This window comes from Cetorhinus maximus, chromosome 24, assembly GCF_964194155.1.
Source record: "Cetorhinus maximus chromosome 24, sCetMax3.hap1.1, whole genome shotgun sequence".
NCBI classification, from domain to species: Eukaryota; Metazoa; Chordata; class Chondrichthyes; order Lamniformes; family Cetorhinidae; genus Cetorhinus; species Cetorhinus maximus.
This window is the reverse complement of record NC_135902.1, coordinates 33,424,151-33,445,590: the sequence shown is the minus strand read 5'-3', so window position 1 is coordinate 33,445,590 and position 21,440 is coordinate 33,424,151. Positions and strand designations below refer to the sequence as shown.

The 21,440-nt window shown below is 44.1% G+C and overlaps 1 protein-coding gene across 1 annotated transcript in view; it reads right to left on the bottom strand.

The window, feature by feature from the left end:
- The window catches only part of fasn (fatty acid synthase), an 88,756-nt gene that overhangs the window by 42,003 nt on the left and 25,313 nt on the right, over positions 1-21,440 (bottom strand). Inside the window, exons 12-22 of the mRNA XM_078570973.1 lie at positions 20,547-20,641; positions 15,773-15,907; positions 14,770-14,973; positions 13,306-13,421; positions 10,688-10,863; positions 10,285-10,476; positions 9,295-9,375; positions 6,276-6,461; positions 5,988-6,167; positions 5,051-5,254; positions 2,453-2,766 (exon numbers count right to left, since the gene is read on the bottom strand). Coding sequence (XP_078427099.1) covers positions 2,453-2,766; positions 5,051-5,254; positions 5,988-6,167; positions 6,276-6,461; positions 9,295-9,375; positions 10,285-10,476; positions 10,688-10,863; positions 13,306-13,421; positions 14,770-14,973; positions 15,773-15,907; positions 20,547-20,641 — 1,883 coding nt within the window. The remainder of the gene's footprint in view (positions 1-2,452; positions 2,767-5,050; positions 5,255-5,987; positions 6,168-6,275; positions 6,462-9,294; positions 9,376-10,284; positions 10,477-10,687; positions 10,864-13,305; positions 13,422-14,769; positions 14,974-15,772; positions 15,908-20,546; positions 20,642-21,440) is intronic.

The window sequence follows — 21,440 nt, the reverse complement described above, 5'->3', positions numbered from 1 at the left end:
CCCAGGGCTATCACAGTAGACTTGAATGAAATGGGTTGGGAACCCTGGAACAGAGGAAGGCTGTTCAATCTCTCAAGCATGTTCCACCATTCAATCATGGCAGATCTGTATCTCAACTCCATTTACCTGCCTCGATTCTGTAACCCTTACTATTCTCGTTCAGTAAACCGTATCAATCTCAGTTTTGCATGGGTAGAGAAAGAGAGGCTGGCAGCAAACTAGGCAAGTACAGGAGGGAAACTCAGATCAAGGTGGTGAGGCAGCCCAGCCCTAACCCACTTCTTGCACTCCCATTTCACTTTTGTTTGTACCTAGAATGGGGTGTACGGGTCACTAAAATGACCTCATAAATTTAGGAAGAACAGTCTTTGATTTCAAAATCAGAATTGTCACTCTTTTTAAGAAGCTTCACCAACAGCATTATTTATTCAACATAAGGTGTGTTACTCAATGGTGATAGGCCACAGACACATCTGGAGACCAGACACACCTACTTGTTTGCACAATGTAGTAAGTGCAGATTCAATTTCACTGGAAAATTTATGACACAGCTAATTACATTTGGTTAAGCAGCATGGGTTTGCCTCGCAAAAAACACACTCGCACATGGCAATTCAGGAAAAGTACAGTACATCACCTGCAATTTTCAGCACTTTGCTCATCAATTTCTCAAGGACATTGCACACAAAAGACAAAACTATAACTCCGAAATTTATTCCACATACTAAACCTAGGGGTTGATTTCAAATAATCAATTCGACTTATCATCCCATTCCCATTGGTTCCTGTTATAATTTTGGGTTTCGTGTGGTGACTGAGGCACTGACCGAAAGCAGGCAGTCCTTGTTAACGCATGCTAATCAGGTTCTGTAATGTCATTAGAAACCCCACGGGATTTTAACAGGGCGGGTCAGTAAAATCTCTCAGGATTGGCAGTGGGCACTGAATGTCCATGCCAATTTTACCAGCATCCATTTCCAGGCATTCACCTTGTGACACTCATCCACATCTGCCCTGCCCCCCACCCCCATCCCCACTATTCCACCCTGCCCAGATAGGTTTAAACACTCTCTATAATAAGCCCATTACATCACTGCATGTTGGTTGAAGGCCAAGTGGAGTCAGAACAACACTGTAGTCAGAAAGGCCAGTGATTAGTTGATGGATCAGCACTTCTGGCAACCCCCTCCCTGAAAAGTTACACCAAGCCTCTCTGCAGTAACAATCATTATCCCTTTAATCCTGCATTAAAGCACTTTGAAACCAGTCAATTTTGATCTCGATGCCCCACTTACAATGCTCACTCAGTAGCTACTATGAAAAAAATCAAAGTGAAGAATGTGATAAAGATGATGTCAATCAAACAACGTATGGGAGTTAAAATACCCCGAGCGTGAAATCTAGCCCCATGAGTATGTTTTCTACATGACCCACTGCCTGAAACTTATGTGGAGTTAAAATCAAACCCTACTATTTCGGTATGTGCAGAGCGAATCCTTTCAAAAACGCCAAAAATTATTTATACAGCTTAAATAAAAGCAGAAGTGTGTTGAGACAAATGCGAACTTGCTCAGACCTTTCAAACATGATCACTTTTACTGAAGTATCAAATTTTACTGTCCTTCAGAAGCAGATGGCTGCTAGCCCAATAATATCTCATGAACCAATACATTACAGCACTTTGGCATTAATATTGTCAGGTACTCCAGTCACTGACCACAGGAAGCATTTGGATGGGCTGGAAGGGGAGGGAGCAAAAAGCTATCACAAAAAAACGATCAGTAAGTAGCTTAAATAACAAACTCTCAGCTTTGCATCCAAGTGCTTGTGCCATGAAGTAATAGTTGTAAAATTGCCACTGCTTTCCAAGACACCAGCCTAAGATGATTCATAGCCTCCTCACTGCTGTCAGAGCCTCCACGTGTTGGACAGAACCATTCTTTCAGTGGGGAGTATTGCTACTTCCTCTCCAATACCTCAAAATCATTCTGCAGACCAAGAACATTCCCAGACTCTCCTTCTCAGCTACAAATTATTTCCTCTATGCCCTCTCCCCCATGCTGAGCTCTGATAAATAATTGGAAGCAGCTCATGGATTTCTCTCAAATATCATGGCTGAGGTCATCTCACTACACCCCACTAACTATAACCAAATCGCCAATACCGCCGCCCCCCCGCCAACCCCCTTTTTCTCCATCTGTGCCTATGAATTCACTTGTGGCATCTGACAAGCAGTAAATGAGTTTCTGAATTCAAGGTAGATAATATTCACATCCTCTCTCCTGTCCGTCACATCAGCTTATCAAACAACCCCAGTAAATTGATGAAACATGACCTCTCCCTTCTGAATCCAATCCTTTTCCCTACCTCTACCCTTAAACTCAGGCTAAGGTGCCGTCATGAATGTTTTGTACAAAATACTTTGCGAGACAAAAGGAAATCATGCCTTTACCTCTATAATCTTCATCTTCTTGTTCACCATGTTTTCCAGGGAGATATCAAGGCAGATTTTCAATGCTGAACTATCAAGTAATCCATTCAGTAACTCATCTTCATATAGACAACCTTTTTCAGTCTCCACTGTCTGCTGCAGTTCTGACCAGAGATTCCCATTCAGGTCTAGGCCACACAGTACATTAAGCATATGCAGTAGTCCTTTCTCTGAGCCAGTGGTCCCAGGAGAGGTGGTTATACCAGTTGGTAGGCCAGAGAAAGAAAGCTTCAGTCCATGATTGGACAACTTGTCCTGTAACTTCTGCACAAAACCTGGAAAAATCAGATGTTTAAATCAGAGGCAGCTGAATGAAAGCTTCTGTTTTTAAAATCAGACACATTTATCAGGTGGAATTAGGGGTAGCAAAAGGCGTTTGTGCTCCAAATGGAATGAAACCAGACGGACCCCACCTGGATTCAACCTAGGCACAGGAAACAACAACAGCAAACTCAGCCCTGTTGACCCTGCAAAGTCCTCCTTACTAACATTTGGGGGCTAGTGCCAAAATTGAGAGAGCTGTCTCACAGACTAGTCAAGTAACAGCCTGACATAGTCATAACCAGGCCCAGCAGAGGCACAGTGGTATACGGTGGGGAGGGAATTGCTCTGGGAGACCACAACATCAACTCCGGATCCCGTGAAGTCTCATGGCATCAGGTCAAACACAGGCAAGGAAACCTCCTGCTGATTACCATGTACTGTCCACCCTCAGCTGATGAATCATCATCCATGTTAACCACCACTTGGAGGAAGCACTGAGGGTGGTAAGGGCAAAGAATGTACTCTGGTTGGGGGGGGACTTCAATGTCCATCACCAAGAGTGGCTCAGTAGCACCACCACAGGCCGAGCTGGCCAAGTGCTAAAGGACATAGCTGCCAGACTGGGTGTGCAGCAGGTGGCGAGGGAACCAACAAGAAGACATTCTTGACCTCATCCCCACCAACCTGCCTGCCACAGATGCATCTGTCCATGACAGTATCGGTAGGAGTGACCACCGCACAGTTGTTGTGGGGACAAAGTCCCGTCTTCACATTAAGGATACCCTCCATCATGTTGTGTGGCACTAGCACCATGCTAAATGGCATAGATTGCAAACAGATCTAGCAACTCAAGACTGGGCATCTATGAGGCGCTGTGGGCCATCAGCAGCAGAATTGTACTCGAACACAATCTGTAACCTCATGGCCTGGCATATCCCCCACTCTACCATTATCATTTAGACAGGGGATCAGCCCTGGTTCAATGAAGAGTGCAGGAGGGCATGCCAGAGCAATACCAGGCATACTAAAAATGATGTGTCAACTGGTGAAGCTACAACACAGGACTAATTGCGTGCCAAATGGCATAACCAGCAAGTGATAGACAGAGCTAAGTGATTCCACAATCAATGGATCAGATCTAAGCTCTGTGCTCCTGCCACATCCAGTCGCGAATGGTGGTGGACAATTAAACAATTCACTGGAGGAGGAGGAGGAGGAGGAGGAGGAGGCGGCTCCACAAATATCCCCAACCTCAATTGATCGGGGAGCCCCACACATCAGTGCAAAAGATAAGGCTGAAGCATTTGCAACAATCTTCAGCCAGAAGTGCCGAGTGGATGATCCATCTTGGCCTTCTCCGGAGGACCCCAGTATCACAGATGCAATGAGTAACTCACCTCCTGACTCCCCAAAGCCTGTCCACCATCTACAAGGCACAAGTCAGGAGTGTGATGGAATCCTCTCCACTTGCCTGGATGAGTGCAGCTCCAACAACACTCAAGAAGCTTGACATCATTCAGGACAAAGCAGCCTGCTTGATTGGCATTCCATCCACAAACATTCACTCGCTTCACCGCCAACACACAGTAGCAGCGGTGTGTACCATCTACAAGAAGCACTGCAGCAACTCACCAAGGCTCCTTAGACAGCACCTTCCAAACTCATAACTGCTACCTCTAGGAGGGCAGCAGACACATGGGAACACTATCACCTGGAAGCTTCCCTCCAAGTCACTCACCCTCCTGTCTTGGAAATTTATCGTCGTTCCTTCAAAATCCTGGAACTCCCTTCCTAACAGCACTGTGGGTGTACCTACACCACATGGACTGCAGCAGCTCAAGAAGGCAGCTCACCACCACCTTCTCAAGGGCAATTAGGGGTGGGCGGTAAATGCTGGCCTAGTCAGCGACGCCCACATCCCATGAATGAATGAATTAAAAAATGTACAATAAGGATTCTGCACAGAATCAGTTCCTCTGAGATGTCGCCAAAAACAGAGGCTGCCAAGCATTTCCCACTGAGAAGGAAAGAAGTCAACTTTGGCTAGTTTCCATCTCATCTCAGTCACTCAGTAGCAGCATCAGAGGCCTGGAAGTACAATTCTTGTACTGTGGAGTGATGTATAGCCCAAGGAAATATAGACAGAAGGGGGGGAGAATGCAGAAATGGGTCAGTTGTCTGCACAGCGTTATTACTGAATTTTGACTCCTGTAGTGGTAATGCTAATGAAACACTATTCCCAAATATATTATATTATTTAAACCAGAGGTATTAAATCTCAGAATAGCTGCTCACCTTTGCACTGTGCTAGGCAGGAACGAAGTTTCTCACTGCCAATCAGACAGTCATTCTCAAAGTAAGGGCTGAAGTGGAACTCTTGCAGAATTGGCTGTGTCTGCTGCTGCTGCCGGCGTGGAGCTACTGTTGCATGTAACCCGCTGATCTGAACTCCTCCTGCTATAATGTTGTCAAGACACCGGTTCACAACGACATCCACAGCTGTGAAGGAATAGGCCGAGAGAAAAATCCCAACAAAATGAGCATGTCTCAAAACAAGAACCCCACAGTTCCACTACTGATCAGTAAAGAAAAACTAAAGCTCTGCACAGGTTTCAAAATACAGATATGGTATTCTGCAGAATCATTTCTTTATGCTGCAAGCCAATGTTGAAATTGTCAGAGGTTTCTGATGCTCTGGTGTTAATAAGCTGATGTGCGTTAATGTTTTAGAAATGACTTTAGTTGAAGCTCAACAATGTCTTGCAAATTTTACCAAAGAATGTGGTTTTTGAATATTGAAAGTTGAAGATGTATCATAATACTGATTACATTAAAGAGTTACACAGAAAGATAAAGATCAAGGCATTGTCAAATCTCCTCAAACTGAAGCAAAATAATCTTTTGAAGATTAGCATTTATGAGCAAAACTTGGTACTATCAGAACCAGAGCCTGATGCTTTTAAAAGAAAAAGGTGTGGCTGTTGGTAGCCTGATAAAGTAGCCAAATTGTTGGAATCTCAGAACAATTTTTGTACATATTTAACTTCCAAACTTGGATTAAGTTTAAAACTCGACACCACCATGCACATTTGTTAAACAGATTATAGCTCACCACCTGCCACATTGGTATTCAACTCAAATTCTGCCTATCACACAATATTCCTCAGCTGTTTAAAGGTTAAATATTCAAACCACACTATCAAATTTATCACAGTAAGCGCCTTAAACAGACCTTTTCTGTTTTCTTTGTAATCTTGGATTCTCTCTTCATGAAGCTGTGGGTCAATGCACACAGAGCGGATTCGTGTTGGTATTCTCAAGCTGCGTCCAGACAGTCCGACCACAATCATCTGCAACATGGTATCCAAAAGCGTCACCCAGTTGCCAGACCACAGCAACTTTCCTTTATCGCCTGGCAGAAGAAAGCAGATCTTAATACGTTACAACTCAGATTCCCTCCGCTTGTGTTAAGTGTGCCTATTTTGAAAGCACAAAACTGAAGTTTCAGAATGATACTTACCAGCATTATTGGACTCTAAGATCCCTTGAAAGTTTTTTCCATATTCATAGCCTCGTAGACGCAGCTCTTTGTAAATGTCTCCCGGAGAAAGATGGAACGTTTTCTTTGTATCTTCAGACTCTGCATTTGTCTTTACCTGCTTTCTAAAGTCAGTTAGGGCTGTTTCTTCCAAAAGAGACACCTTCCCTGCAATTAGTAACATTATAATATGTACAAAACATAAAAAATAGTCTCTGCAATTTTTAAAACATCAGAATACCTTCAAGGCTCAGTGCATTTTTGCCCTGGTTTGAATTTAAGCAAAAGCTTAGCAGTGAGCTGCTCCCTGTGGCATTCCCCAAGTCCTCTATCAATCAAAGCCCACTTGGCAACCAATCAGCACCCTCTTCTCATGCAATATAAATTGTTGTTCCCTTTGAGATTTTGTATTCTTGCGAATCTGTCCCGATGAGTGCAAGGTGAAAAGATTTGACAGCTTGTCTCTTTTTTTTTTAGCAATACTTAAGTCCTGTACCACCACACGACTATTTTGCCCTTTTGTGACACAAATTCAACATTACTACCGAGAACTCTGCTAAGTGTTGCTTTTCTTATTACGCAACAATAAATTCACAAATGAAGTTTTATTAAGGCAAAATGGAATTAATTTATTAGGTGCACAGCCTGATAAAAATAACAGTAACAGAAGTTTCCATATGGATGACCAAAGTTATACCCTTATTCATTTCAGCACAAACTGCCTGCAAACTAGCTCATGAGCAAATACACCTTTAAGCTTCACAGCTAGCTATTTCATCCTCTATAAAGATGAGCCAGCTGATAAATCATAGAAACATTGGGCGGAATTTTCCGGTCCCGCTCCCGGCAAGACCAGAAATTCCGCTGGTCTGTCAAATTGTCCATCCCGCCGGCAATGACTCCGGCAGCCGGCGAGACCAGAAAATCCCACCCATAGGCTTACGAAAAAAGTGACCACCTGCTAATGAGGCAGCCCTGCTACCTAATACTGAATATCATAAACTGCAATGAGTTATTAAATTCATAATTTTGTTGTCCTACATTGCAGATATTACTTTCAAACTCAAAACTACAAATATAAAATAAGCAAGTCATCACAACAATAAGGACATTTGTCACAGTAAGACACGAAAGGATAGCACTGGGCAGAAGGCAGAATTCTCCTAGACCCGTGGAGGCAGTTTTTGGAGGCGGGAACGAGGCAAGAAAATTAGGGGGCAGAAAAGCATCAAGCCGACTCTCCGACACATTCCCGCAATGGTGGCAGCAAACTGCCCGGCAGAGACGGGAATCCAATTAAGGTATTCAACGAGCCAATTAGCACCAATTTTACCACAAGAACGCAATCTTCCGAGTGTCGCATGGGCCTTCTGCTGTGTCAGCAACCCGGCATCCTGGAGGAGGCGAGTGCGCAGCAGGAGGTCGAGAATGCAATCACTTTGAAGGATTTTAAATGTGCACCTGCAAAAGAACGGCAAGGATGCTGTCTTCCTGGCTCAGAGGCTTGCCACTGCACCAGGGTACCCTGGAGACATATCTCCGACAGTACAGAACTGATGCAGTGACAGCTGTCCCCCAGTAAAGACAGAACCTCCAATGTGTTCCTGCTGCTTGGGCCTCAGCAGCGCTCTCACTGGTGAGGCAATGAAGGCTGCCGGCCGCCCTAGCAACAGTCAACGATTTGTCAAACTTCTGCCTCCCGTTCCCAATAGGACATGAATGGCGGCGCTGGCCTGCTAATTGGCCACCCCCTGGAAGATTTCACTAGCTGGCCCACTGCAGCAGCGAGCAGGGCTGGGGCCCGGAACCGGTCCAGACACTCAAAATTTTCCAAGTGCAGAAGATTTCAGGCCAAGTTTCCGTGGTAGATTTTAAAATTCACCACCAGTAGCAGGCTGGCCACTCAGGGAGCAGGGAAGAGACAATGGCATAGTGGTAACGTCACTGGCCTAATAATCCTGAGACCCAAGCAAATTAATGCACTGAGGACATGGGTTCAAATCCAATCATGGCAGCTGGTGGAACTTAAATTCAATTAATAAAATCAGGAATTGAAAGCTAATCTCAGTAATGGTGACCATGACAATAGCATTGATTGTTGGAAAAACCCATCTGGTTCACTAATGTCCTAAAAGAAATCTGCCATCTTTACCTGGTCTGGCCTACATGTGACTCCTACACGTGACTCCAGGTCCACAGCAATATGGTTGACTCTTAACTGCCCTCTGAAAGGGCCTAGGAAGCCACGCAGTTCGAGGGCAATTAGGGATGGGCAACAAATGCTGGCCTTGCCAGAAATGCCCACATCCCATGAAAACGAATAAAGAAAAAAAATTACAACCCGGGGTTAATGGACAGCCAATCCACCATAGCCAGTTTCCCCTCAAATGGCAAAAGTGAAAATCTAGCCCTCTGTCTCTAAGCCCTCGAGCAGGAAAATCCCAGGTGTAATCCTCAACTTGTATCGATTTGGTAATTTCAGCCTGGGCATTATTTAATGTTCTCGACTTGGTGTTAATGGTGATTGGGGGATGGGAATTCGTGGCGAGGGTTCCGATTCCTGGTCATATAGAATGACCTATGCCGGATGGGTATCGGTTATTGGTGAAGACATGAATATGCCCACCCGTCACATTTTCAGTACTCAGTTCGTCTGCCACCCAACATCGCTGCATTCGCAGGAACATTGGTCACTTGGGTGAGGTACTAAAGGATGAGGTCCACTTGCAAACTGTACCCCACTGAAGGAGTCAATGCCTTCAACACAAAATATGCAAGGCTCATGTTTACAACTGAGTGAAGCACAGATGCTTATTCATTAAAGGGTCGCCACTTTCATAAGATACCTAACACATTAACACTGGAAAATGTGCCCCATTGTTGGCATTTTTTGAGTCTACAAGAAGCCTTTTATTTTCTTTTTTTACCATGTAGTTATTAGAGTGGCCAACGCCATACCGTTCATTCAATCAGGAGAAAAGCTTTAACCAATGTGACTTACCACTAACAGCCAGGCTATTGTTCTCTGAAACTTCAAATCTATTTGATGCTGGCATCAGCCGCACTTCAAGCTGTACAGAGCCTTGAAAGAAGTACAAAGGTAAAAAAAAATATCAAGAGCTGGATTCACAATGAGTACTTTTAACTGTTGAAGAATCAGGAAGTGCTGAGAGTTCCTTTTTTGTTAACATTTAAAGAATCTCACCTGTATAGATAAATTACAAATCTTACAATTTAAAAAAAAAACTTGCGTATGTAGTTAATGCTTAGTGTTATAAAAATTAAATAAAACCACAGAAATGTCCCCAGTTGCTCTTTTGCCTCTTTCTTCCCATAAAGTTTATTCTTTCTCTAGTTGTCTCCCTTTCGCCTGGCAGTGCAAGAAGTAGATGAAGTTAAGACTATGGAACTGTTGGAACAGCTCATGAAGTTTAACACTGTAGAACTGCAGATGGTTTGACAGGGTGGGGAGGGGGTCAAGGGAGGGATGGCACAAGGGGTGTCAAAATTAGAAGTTTTGCCTCACACATTTTTCATCTGTCGCCATTGGCAATCTGCACATTTCATGTTGCACAAGCGACCAGATTTTTTTCTTTAAATGTCAGAAAGCGGATGCAGGAAAACAATGCCAACTGCATTTTTCTAAAGTCTTGCCAGTTTAGATTAGCATTTCCATTTTTGAGTACAACTCCACTCAAAAATCAAAATTAGCATTTCACATTTAAAAGACCTATTCACAAGATTTTCCATAAATTTAGAAGTACAATTTTTTCCTATTTCATTCCTGAATAGTGCCACTGTTTGCACTATTGTTCTTTCTTCTGTGGTAAATTCGAACTAGAATGCATGGAATGTTCCAGACTTATGAACCTCAACATTTTTATTTCTTACATGGCTTCGTGCAGTAGGATTGCAAGGCCTTCATTCAGAGAGAGGGCTGAATATGAACACATCTAAAAACTACGCAGTCATAACATTCAGAACATGGTACCTGTTTTTGGTAGGATTGTTGCCCTGTGTATGACAACATCTTCAAATATTACTGGTGTCTGTTCCATAACCGCTCCAGTCAATCGTAACAATGCTCGCCAGGCCAGAACTAGATAGCCAGTGGCTGGGTAAAGTACTCTCCCATCAATGCAGTGATCAACTATATAATTGTCAGGAGATTCAGGGTTCATATCTGAGAGGAGAGCACAAAAATCAACAAGATATCAAAATAGATTGAAAGAATATGCATCTATAGAAACTGAATTCAATTCAGCTGTTATGTTTTAAAAATATCTGAAGGCTAAAAAGAGAAAACAAACATGTTTAATAACCAAGTCAGTAAAGTGCAACACAGGAGACTTATTGTAGTTATGTAGGAGATCTCGGACTGCGGAACAACTCACCAATATTAAATACAGCGGCAGATGCTAAACCTCCAGACCCGGAGGAGAAATCTTCGGTCTTGGGTACGTCCCAGGTCTGGCTGTGGTCCCACATGATGCAGGGGGAAATTAAGGAGGTTCCAGCAGGGATGGGGTACTCCAAGGGTGGGAATAGCTTGTTGGAGTCCAGGTTTGCACTGTTATTTCAAAATACATGAATAGTTAATGATTACATGCCATTTAGATATGACAATTGCCATGTAAGCTCATTAATTTAAGGTCTCATCACACCTACTCAGGGAACCAGTCTAAACAACATCCATTAACAATTTGCAGGAACTGACTTGCTTTGTCCCAGGGTCAGCCCCGGACTGACTCTGTTATTATGGAAAGTAAAGGTTCCGTCATTTTAAAATCCAAACTTGAATTTAATATTGCAAACTTGTAATCATCAGGAGCACACAGGCTTGGATTTCCTGCTTCAACACGCAGTGTACACCAGGGACGCACATTAGAAAACTTTGCACTCCAACTTGAGGATATTAAAATCCACAAATGGAAGATCATGGGCTGTGACATGCAATATCTCAAAATACGCTCCTGCCATGCACCCAGAATACACCAGCGGAAAACCCAGGCCACATTACCCGACTGTTATAAGTGCCAACCCCCTGCCAGATCTTTTATATCCACATCACCACCTACGGTATGACATGGGGCAGGATTTTCACCTTGGCGTGCAAGCACGCACCGGACATACCCAAGCGTGAAATAGTGCACGATGGACATTGGGTGAACACCCCGACGTCATCGCGCACTTGCACGATATTTCAGTTGGTGGGTGCAGGTGAAAGTTGGCAGCGCACCCGCCGACAATTAAGAGGCCTATTCAGGCCCTTAAGTTGGTAATTATATTGAATTTTTCGCTGCCCGTCCAACGTTACAGTTGGCGGGCGGGCAAATAGGCCAGGCGGCCTTTGCACTTTTTGCGAAACCTCATCCAGGGACAGGATGAGGTTTCCAACAGTGAATAAAAAAAAATAAGAATTTTTGAAAAACTTATTTTCAACACGTCCCTGTTCATGTGACAGAGCCACCTGTGGGGACATTTCCCAAATCTTTATATTCCGTTTTTAAATCCTTCAGTTCCGTGCCTTCAGGGAGCTTTCAGTGAGCGCACCCCCTGCGCATGCGCACACCTCAGCGCTCGCGCTCCTCCCACCCCCACCCTGGCAGCACTGAGGCTCTCGGCGCGCGTTTCACGCTGGCTGACCGTTAATCGGCCAGCAAGCGTCAGATCGCAGTTGGGGCCTGATCACAGGCAGCGGCCATTTCACGGCTGCTCCCAGTTCCGCGCACTGCACCCGCCCGATGGGGGAGGGGAAAATCTCCCCACAGAATGAGTCTTTGGGCAAATCCTTGAATTAGGTCTTTTAAATGTTATACCAAACAGAAAATGGAATTACTCAAGATAAAATTTTAATAGCACACTACTTCTGGGGTCGCTGTATTTCCTTCTCCCAGCACCCGAAATGAAATTCCGCATCTTCCATCGAGGGAGCTGCTGCCAAGAAATTCAAACTCCTTTCACTTTCAGCAATTTTCAAACCGCCACCAAGCCCAAATTCATCTGAAATAATGGCTCCTACAGCAGGGTAGGGTCACCTAACATGCTGGCCTCACACCTCCTCTTTTGACACGTGATCATTCACTCAGCTATAGCTCTCAATCTCCCTCACTTCCGACCATCTCTTTCATCAATATTTTTATTAACTTCTCTGAACTTTTCTCTCCTGCCCCTCCAAACCACCAAACGCACCCTACATCTTCCTCTTCTAATGCATCCTCACTGCGTCAAAGTCAGGAATCTCCACATCATTTCCAACATTTTGAGGGCCCCAAAACCATAGGACTCCTTAATCTCATCCTCGCTCCCCCCACCCTCCCCCCGCCGCACCCCTTACAGTCAGCCTTCTTACTGCCCTCCACCATGTTCAGCCCATTACCCTAGCTCTGATTACCCTAAAACTAGGATGTGCCTCCTCACAGAATTGTTGCAATGCTGTCTTTTGTCATCTCAGTCTGCGGGGCTTGTGAAGCCCGCACTTGTCATTATCTAATCACCACCCCCTCATTTACTTCGCCTTTTCTCATAGTCTTTTTGCCTTTCATACTGTCCTGCACCAAAGGTCTTGGCCCTTCACCCCATAGGACCTCCCTTCTGCAAACCCAATTTGACCTCCATTTTGTGCACCAAAATTTGGAGCTGGTTGTTTTCAAGCCAATCCAGCAGGTGGAGCACCACACGTCACAGGAAGTGCAAGTGGAGAGCAAGGAAACACCTTTAGTCAGGCTCCCGCTTTCAGTCAATAATGGAGCTGCAATAAAATGCAAATGTGCAACATGCAACCCATATGTCCCATTGCTAAAACTGAAAGGAGCTGCATAGCGACAAATGTCACCTCTCACCTCTGGTCATGACTATTTGATTAACGAGTATGGCAGTGGATAGGCAGCAGTGAAAAACCCAGGCTTCTTACTGTGACGATCAAGTTATATATAAAGGATTTGCATACATTCGTACGCAAATTTCAATTCTCAATTCACATATCTCTTTCCCCTCAAGATAAATCACTTACCCACTGGAGTAGATTTTGCCAATGTGTGATAAGAAATACTCCAGGTTATTGTTGTGCCCTCGCTTCATCAGTGGGATAATAAGACAGGATCGTTTCAAACTTCGTTTCAGAATAGCCTGAAGTAAAGAGCAAAATGCTCGTCAGCAGCTGCGTTCCCAATTTTTAATCTTTTACCTTGAAGCTTATGTTCAGCAATGACATGAAGCTTCCTACCCTGTTCCCTACTATCCAAAAGTGATCAATCCATTTTCACACCTGCTTTCCTACATGTCCTCAATGTGTCAACAATCTGAAAAATAACTAATTTACTGATTGTACAGAGATTAACTGTAATAAATTAAAGGAATTAACAAATTTAGGCACCGATATGGTTTTATTCTCCACCAAGGCCTGAAAAAGCCTCGATTTGACAGTTCTTTTTTTAACAATTCACACAGGTCTTTGTGGATTTTAAAAGATCTTTAAATTAGTAATTAATCACAAAGCTACGGCTGTCAAATCCAAAAGATTCAGTTGTGCATCATTAATACAAAGAAGCAAAACTGCGGGCTTCAAAAGTCTTTGCATTTGTGGCAGAGTGTCAGATTAAAGAGGTGATGGCATTAGCGAGGAGATTTACAAGGATGTTACCTGGACTGCAGGAAAGATTAGATAGGCTAGGGTTGTTTCTTTGGAACAGAGGAGGCTGAGGGGAGACTTAATTGAAGTGTATAAAATTATAAGGGATCTAGAGACCGAGTGGATGGGAAGGCCCTATTCCCCTTGGATGAGGGTTTCATAACCAGGAGGCATAGATTTCAGGTAAAAGGATTAGAGGGAATTTGAGGGGAATACTTTGAGCGGAGAGTGGTGGGGAATCTGGAACTTAATGCTCAAGTGGCTGGCAGCAGAAACCCGCATCACATTTAAAAAGTACTTGGACATGCACTTGAAGTACCGTAACCTACAAGGCTACAGACCAACAGCTGGAAAGTGGGATTTAGCTGGATGGTGACTGGTCGGCTAGCACAGATACAAGGGACCGAAAGGCCTCCTTTGTTGCTGTAAATTTCTATGATCCTTTCTAAGAGTGTCAATTCGCACAGGTCTTTGAGGCTATTAAAAAGCCTTTAAATTAGTAATTAATCACAAAGCTACAGCTGTCAAATCCAAAAGATGCAGTTGTGCATCATTTATACAAGGAAACAAAACTGCAAAATTCTGTGACCATGTTGATCTGTTCGCTATAATAAACATTGTTCTTATTACAAAGCAGTTCAATGCTCCTGAAACCACATGTACACTTTGAAAAAACCTTGTACCATGAGGTCCTAGCCAGCGGTGCCCACATCCCATGAACGAATAATTTTTTTAAAATTCCCTCATCTTTTAAACTTTACAGTGGGCACACACTCCATCACAGCAGGACTTTCCACAAAGTCAGCTGTACATGCAGTCTGAAGTAAAAGAAGAAAAGGCCAATACCTGAAGCAGGGCATGGGCAGAAATCTCAATCACGACAGCGTTATCTGGAATATGCTGCAGTCCTTCCTGGAACAGGACAGGGCTCACCAGGTTGTTGACATGATACTCAGCAGAGGAGAATTTAGCCAGGTCACTGCCCCATTTGGCTTCTGGGATTGATGTACTGATCCAGCGAGCAGAACGAGGTTTCGGAGCAGTTATAACCTGTCAGGAAGGTAATGGGGGTTGTGGGGTGAGGGAAAGGTGTGCAGAAATCATCAGTACACAATACAATGGTCACTCAATTATCCAAAAACAGTCAATTGGAAATATTTACAGGAAAATAAATTTCTGAAGAACAGCTCAAAAATACACCCGAAAGAACTGTTTGACATGACTAGAAATTCAACTCCACAGTCCCAGGAGGTTTGACGCTACAGGTACTATTTTATGTCTAAAACGGTGTCCATGCCACATGTACACAACCTGGTGTGGGTTGCACTGGGTGCTATTTTGGTAAAGGTCAAACAAGAGGCATTCTTCACACATGTCAATAACAGTAATTAGGCAAGTAGCAGATGAAAGTAAGGTATCCAACACCTGCTTCTGCTCCCTTTGCAACTTGGGCAGTCAGCACCACCGCTTCTGGAAAACCAGCACTAAGCAACATGCAATGAAAAGACAGTTGTCACACACCCTAATCACTGCCAGCCCCAGTCCCATCATCTCCAACCTCCCGGCTCCCCAGATCTCCACAATGGCCCCAGCCCCCTAGCCAAACCCCCGCAGAAGCTCTGTGTCCCCTCCAGCAATACAGCGGGTCTTGATCTTCCCTGATCTCTTAGCCTGTGCCCCCGCCATTCTGTTACCTGATCGCTGACTCCACATGCCTGACCTATAAGATACTTATATTATGTGGAATATTATGGAACCAAAAGCCTACGAATGCCATACTCGCTGCATTGGCCTGGACAATTCTTTGGTGTATCTTCGAAAGCATTATCGAGCAATATGATGGCCATACCTTCTGTAGTGCATTCAGGAGTGTTGGGGCAATGGACGCCATGTAGTAAGAGTGGAATGCAACTCCTGCACTGCGAACTTCTTTTGCAAAGACGCCATCCTCCTTCAGTTTGGCTACAAACTTACTCACAGATTCCTAACACGGAAACAAAAAAAGAGAATCACATAATTTATCACAGAGCAGGAGACCAGTGTATTCCGCATTAGGGTTAGGGTTATAGGCCGGGATTTTCCAGACCCGCCGGGGGCAAGGCGGCACCCCGGCCAGAAGCCCATTGGCTGGCGGCGGGAACGGAAGATCCCAGCGGCGGGCGGGTGCGCTAAGTCCTGCCCATATTTTTTTTAAATACCAAAAGCCTGACATTTCCAATGATTTTATATTCTCTTCTCAAATATTTATCCGATTCCCTTCTAAATTACGTATCGTTATTACCTCAATAGCCACACGTGGTACAACATTCTAGGATACGGTTTTTGCTTTGGAGACGAATCGGCAAAATGTGTGTAAATGGCACACTTTTTGAAAATTGTTTTTATTCCCCGCCCAGTTTCCACTCATTTGTATAATCGCCGAAAGGAAAATCAGCCAAGGAGCCAGAGCAGCTGGCACCATTTAAAAAAAAAATAACAAAATTTGCTTTAAAAACATTTCCGGATCTATTGAAGGGTGGATGCTTGGAAAAGTTGGTCAAAACAGCTGAAAATGAATTTATCACAAAAATAAATCAAATCACACGGTGTCAATCCACCACCCGTGAGAAACAATTACTGAAACTGACTTTTAAAAATAAGCAAAACTGTTTTCTTGTTAGGTTGGGGGTACAGTAGTCAGTTCCCAGTAAATTTTTTTTTTTTTTTTTAAAAAGCTTCCTAAAAAACAACCTTTCAAAACCAACCCATCAGTGTTCTTGCACCCAGAGGATCTGGCTAGATTTTTGGAGCTTTCCTGAAGGCCTGCAAATAAACACCATTAGCAGAAACGCCCAATGGAGTGTTTTGTGGGCTTCAAGCATGGTTTTTTTTTTTCTAAATTAGCACAAAAGATTGCTGAACGTAATTTGCACTTAGAATTTCGCTCTTTTGCCCTGTTACACAGGCAAATCGCAACAACAACAACAAAAAACCCACTCAAGTGGAAACTTCTTATTTTTCTGAAAAAAATAATTTTACATCCCTTCATTCTTCTGGTGTTCCACCCGAGTTTACGCCTCTTTTCACTAATCCACTGATTGGTGAAAACTAACATTTCCTATTTACTTGCTCAAAGCCTTTCCTACGGCTTGAAATTAGATTAGACTTATATTAGATCCCCTTCAATCTTTTCTGCTCCAATGAAAATAACCCCAATTGTGCAGAGTATTTCCACAGAACAATAATCACTCATTCCTGGGATCATTCCAATTAGTTATCAATGTGCCCTTTTCATGGTTAAAATCTTTTCAATAATAGACTGTCTAGAATTGCAAGTGATATTCCAAATCCAATTATTCCTGCCTTGCTTTTTCTTTATTCATTCAAAGGCTTTGGGCATCACTGGCTTGGCCAGCATTTGCTGCCCATCCCTAATCGCCCTCAAGAAAGTGGTGGCGATCTGACATTTTAAATCACTGCAGTTCATCTGGTATAGCTACCAGCTACCATTGTGTAATGGGTAGGGAGTGTCAGGATTTTAACCCAGTGACCATGAAGGAACTGCGATATATTTCCAAGTCAGCACAATATATGACTTGGAGGGGAACTTGCATGTGCCTGTGCCCTTGTCCTTTGAGGTGGTAGAGGTTGCAGGTTTCAAAGGTGCTGTTGAAGGAGCCTTGGTGAGTTGCTGCAGTGCAACTTGTACATGGTACACACTGCTGCCACTGTACAGTGGTGGTGGAGGTAGTGAGTGTTTGTGGATGGGGTGCCAATCCATCGGGCTGCTTTGTCCTGGATGGTGTCAAGCTTCTTGAGTGTTGTTGGAGCTGCACTCATCCAGGCAAGTGGAGAGTATTCCATTACACTCCTGACTTCTTCTATGGAAAAGTGTAATGCTAAAGAATTCCTTTGGTTGAGTACTTGGAATTTTCTTGTAAGAGAAGGGAGGGCTGCATTGCTCAGCTACACACTGGCGTAGTGGTTATGATACTTGTTTAGCAATGCAGAGACCTGACTAAATGACCCAGAGATAGGAGTTCAAATCCTGCCACAGCAGCTTGGCAATACAATTTCTGTTATGTTAGGAACAATGTATAACTTTTGCGGGCTGCACCTTCCGGTCGGCGAGCGGGGGCGGTGCCCGCTCGCCGACACGTAAAATGACGCGGGGGGGACGTCAGGCGGGTGTCCCGACGTCACCCCGTGTCACTTACGTTTTCAGGTCGGTGGGTGTGCGGCTGAATCAGCTGCGCACCCGCCGACCTGTCAACGGCCTATTAAGGCCATTAAAAAAGTAATTGAAATCATTAATGGACCTGCCCATCCAACCTTAAGGTTGGCAGGCAGGCCGGGAGCCCTGGCGGGCTTCTGAAAAAACATGAAACCTCATCCACGGGCGGGATGAGGTTTCATGAGGGATTAAAAAATTTCTGATACTTTAAAATAAAAATTACGGACATGTCCCATCCCATGTGACAGTATCACATGAGGGGGCATGGCAGCGAAATTTTTTCTATTGTTTAAAACAGCTTTTTATTTTTGAGCCGATCTCCCTGAGGCGGCACTTTGCCTCAGGGAGATCTGTGCGCTCTTTTGCGTGCATGTGCGAAAGAGCGCACTCCCGGCTCAGGGGATCCCCCACCGCCTGGCGGGCGTCACGCTGGGCGAGCTTTAATTGGCTCGCCCACGTAAAATGACGAACGGGGGCCCACCTGCCTGTGCCCGCTCCCACACAATCCCCCCGACAGGGGGAAAATGTTGCCCCAGGTTTAATTTTTATTTATATTTGCGTGTTAAGAAAGATGGAACATGGGGCGGAATTTTACGCTCCCATCGCGATGGGGGGTTGGGCTGCAAAATGCAGCGAGCTGTTCAAAAGTCCACTGACTTTGGCAGGACCGGAAAATCCCTTCGGGGTAGGGGCCATAAAATTCTGCCCGTGATTTCAGTTTCATTTAGCTTTTTTTGTGAGCCTGGTGCCAGAAAGTCTGAAGGGCCTCCTAGTAAAAAGTTCAGGTTTTCTGAATTTGTTTGTATACATGCATTTTTAATGAGGTTTTACAACCTTGAAGTGAAGAGATGGGTTATAAAGGGATTATTAGTTTGTGATTTTTGGTGACAGGGGTCCAGTAGCACAGAGACACCAGGAAAGACGGAAAAGAAGTTCAGAGTGTGTACATCAGAGAGTGAAGACAAGTGCTCTAAGTTCTTTAGTAAGAAATCCTGCAAGGCTGCTGGGCGACTGAGTTTAGGGAACTCATACGTGCTCTGCAGTTGAAGTAATAGTGAGTTTAGAGTGCAGTCTCAGGGAAAGATACAAGTTGAAGTTGGGGAAATCTAGTGAATGCTCTAAAATCCGCCAGAGGAAAACTGTTTGCAACTGGGCCAGCCCAAGTGCAAAGCTTTGGTGTTAAAATCGTGCTAAATCTTCACTGGGTTTTTGTGTCTGTAAGGGTATTGCCGGAATAAAAGGAATAGTGCCAACTTGAATCACTTTGTGTTTGTTTTGCGATCTTTCCAACCTTTTTGTCTTGTGTAATATAATTCATTTTTTTCTAGTTTAATAAATGTTTTATTCTTTATGTTAAAAGCTCATCAGTAAACTCCTGTGAATTTGTTCAGTAACTTTCCTCCACTGTTTCTAAAAAAAAATTTAGGACCTATCAAGTCAGGTTTCACCCTGGGATCTGACTTGTCCAATATTAACACCAGCTGGGATTGTAACAGTTAACTTAATAAATCTGGAATAAAAAGGTATTATCAGTAATGGTGATCAGGACAGTTATTTAAAAGCCCATCTGGTTCATTGATGTCATTTAGGGTTTGGTAATAAATGTTGACCTTACCCGAGGTGTCCACATCCCATGAATGAATGAATAATTTTTTTTAAAAAGAGCTTTGACCCAGGAGTGTTTTTAGTTTAAATGGTTGGAACAGGCGTCCTGGACATAGCGCAGGATTTTGAGTTCGATATGGGGAATTCGGTATGGGGGCGCCATCGGTGGGCCTAGGAGTGGCCCGGGAAACAGGCCTCCACCCGTGATCGGCCCCCGCCTGCGATTTCACGCTGGCTGGCCAATGAACGGGTGGGGGGGTGGGAGGGGGGCAAACGCTGAAGTCAGTGCGAGCGGCAGGGAGCACTCACTGAAAGCTCCCCGAAGGCAGAGAGCTGCCTCAGGGAGCTGAAGAATTCAAAAGCCATAAATAAAGATTTTAAAATGCCAAAAAAAATGTGCACGCATCAGAATGAGTCACCTAAACATATGGATACTGAGAATTCTGTCCAAACATTTTTGTCTTTTTTGTAATTAATCTCGGAATCCTCATCCCACCCTTGGATGAGGTTTCCTCAAAAAGGCAGAGGCCGCCTGGCCGATTCACCCAACCACCAGCCATAGCGTTGGTAATTGCAACGTTAATGGCCTTAATGGGCCTCTTAATTGTCAGCAGGGCGCGCTAACTCTCGTGTGCGCCTGCCGACTGAAAAATCGCACGCTTGCCCAACATCATCGTGTGCCATTTTACGCTCGAGCGTGTCTGGCACACCAAACAAAAACATCCTGCCCACGAAGATAAAAAAAAATAATGTCCTCACACGCAGTGCAGACTTCCTCAATCCCATCTATCGTTCTGTTTCTTACCTGTGGTCCTGAGATGGTGACAGTGTCCTCTGCATTGTGGCAGGCTGGGACCACCCCTTCTGGACATTGCTCCTTACATTCGCTCCAGGTCAGCCCTGTCACACATTGAAACCGTATCAGAATTTAGTCACACGTTCCAAATTTCTATTCTTCCTCACATTGTCAATACTCTCAGATCATGATCAGGATCAGGCTTTTCTTATATGCCAAATTAACTGTTCCCCTGAAAGCGGATGGTCACTATCCTTTATGTTGGCCCGAATTCATCCATAACTGGACATGCAAAATTGTCATTCATTTAGCAGCTTTTTTTTTTCTCTCTCTCTCTCCAGTGTTCAATTGACACACTTATCCTGTAAATATTGGGAACTTGCCTTAATGAAATTTCTTACAGGTGTTAAAACTTCTTTTCAGCCAGGGTGATTATATTATTTGGGTTTATCCAGGTGCTGAAAAGCAGTGTGAAGAATAATACACTTTCACTGTTGTTGCTCCAGCATTAGTATCAGTATCAGGCACTTCCTAGTCAACAATAATGAGGGGGTGGCCAAATCCAGATTAAAGATTCCCCCGATCTGGCCCAATGATATATTGGGGCCTTGACTTCAGAAGAGTCTCCTCCACCCAATTAGTACAAATGAATAATGTTCTTGGTCTGCAGTTGGTTCAAGTCAATTCCTTTCTGATTGCTTCAAGATGAGGGTGGTGACAGATCAGGATTAGGAACATTTTCCATCTCAGAGGCACAGTGTGAGCACCAACACTTCTAGGCCAGGTGTAGCAATATTAATGGCAAACCAAAGCTCCCCCTTTTTCCATCTTAACAGTACTCCAGCCCCTCTGAAATATCTGTACTCCTCCAATGTTGACACTTTGAGCATCTCAGATTTTAAT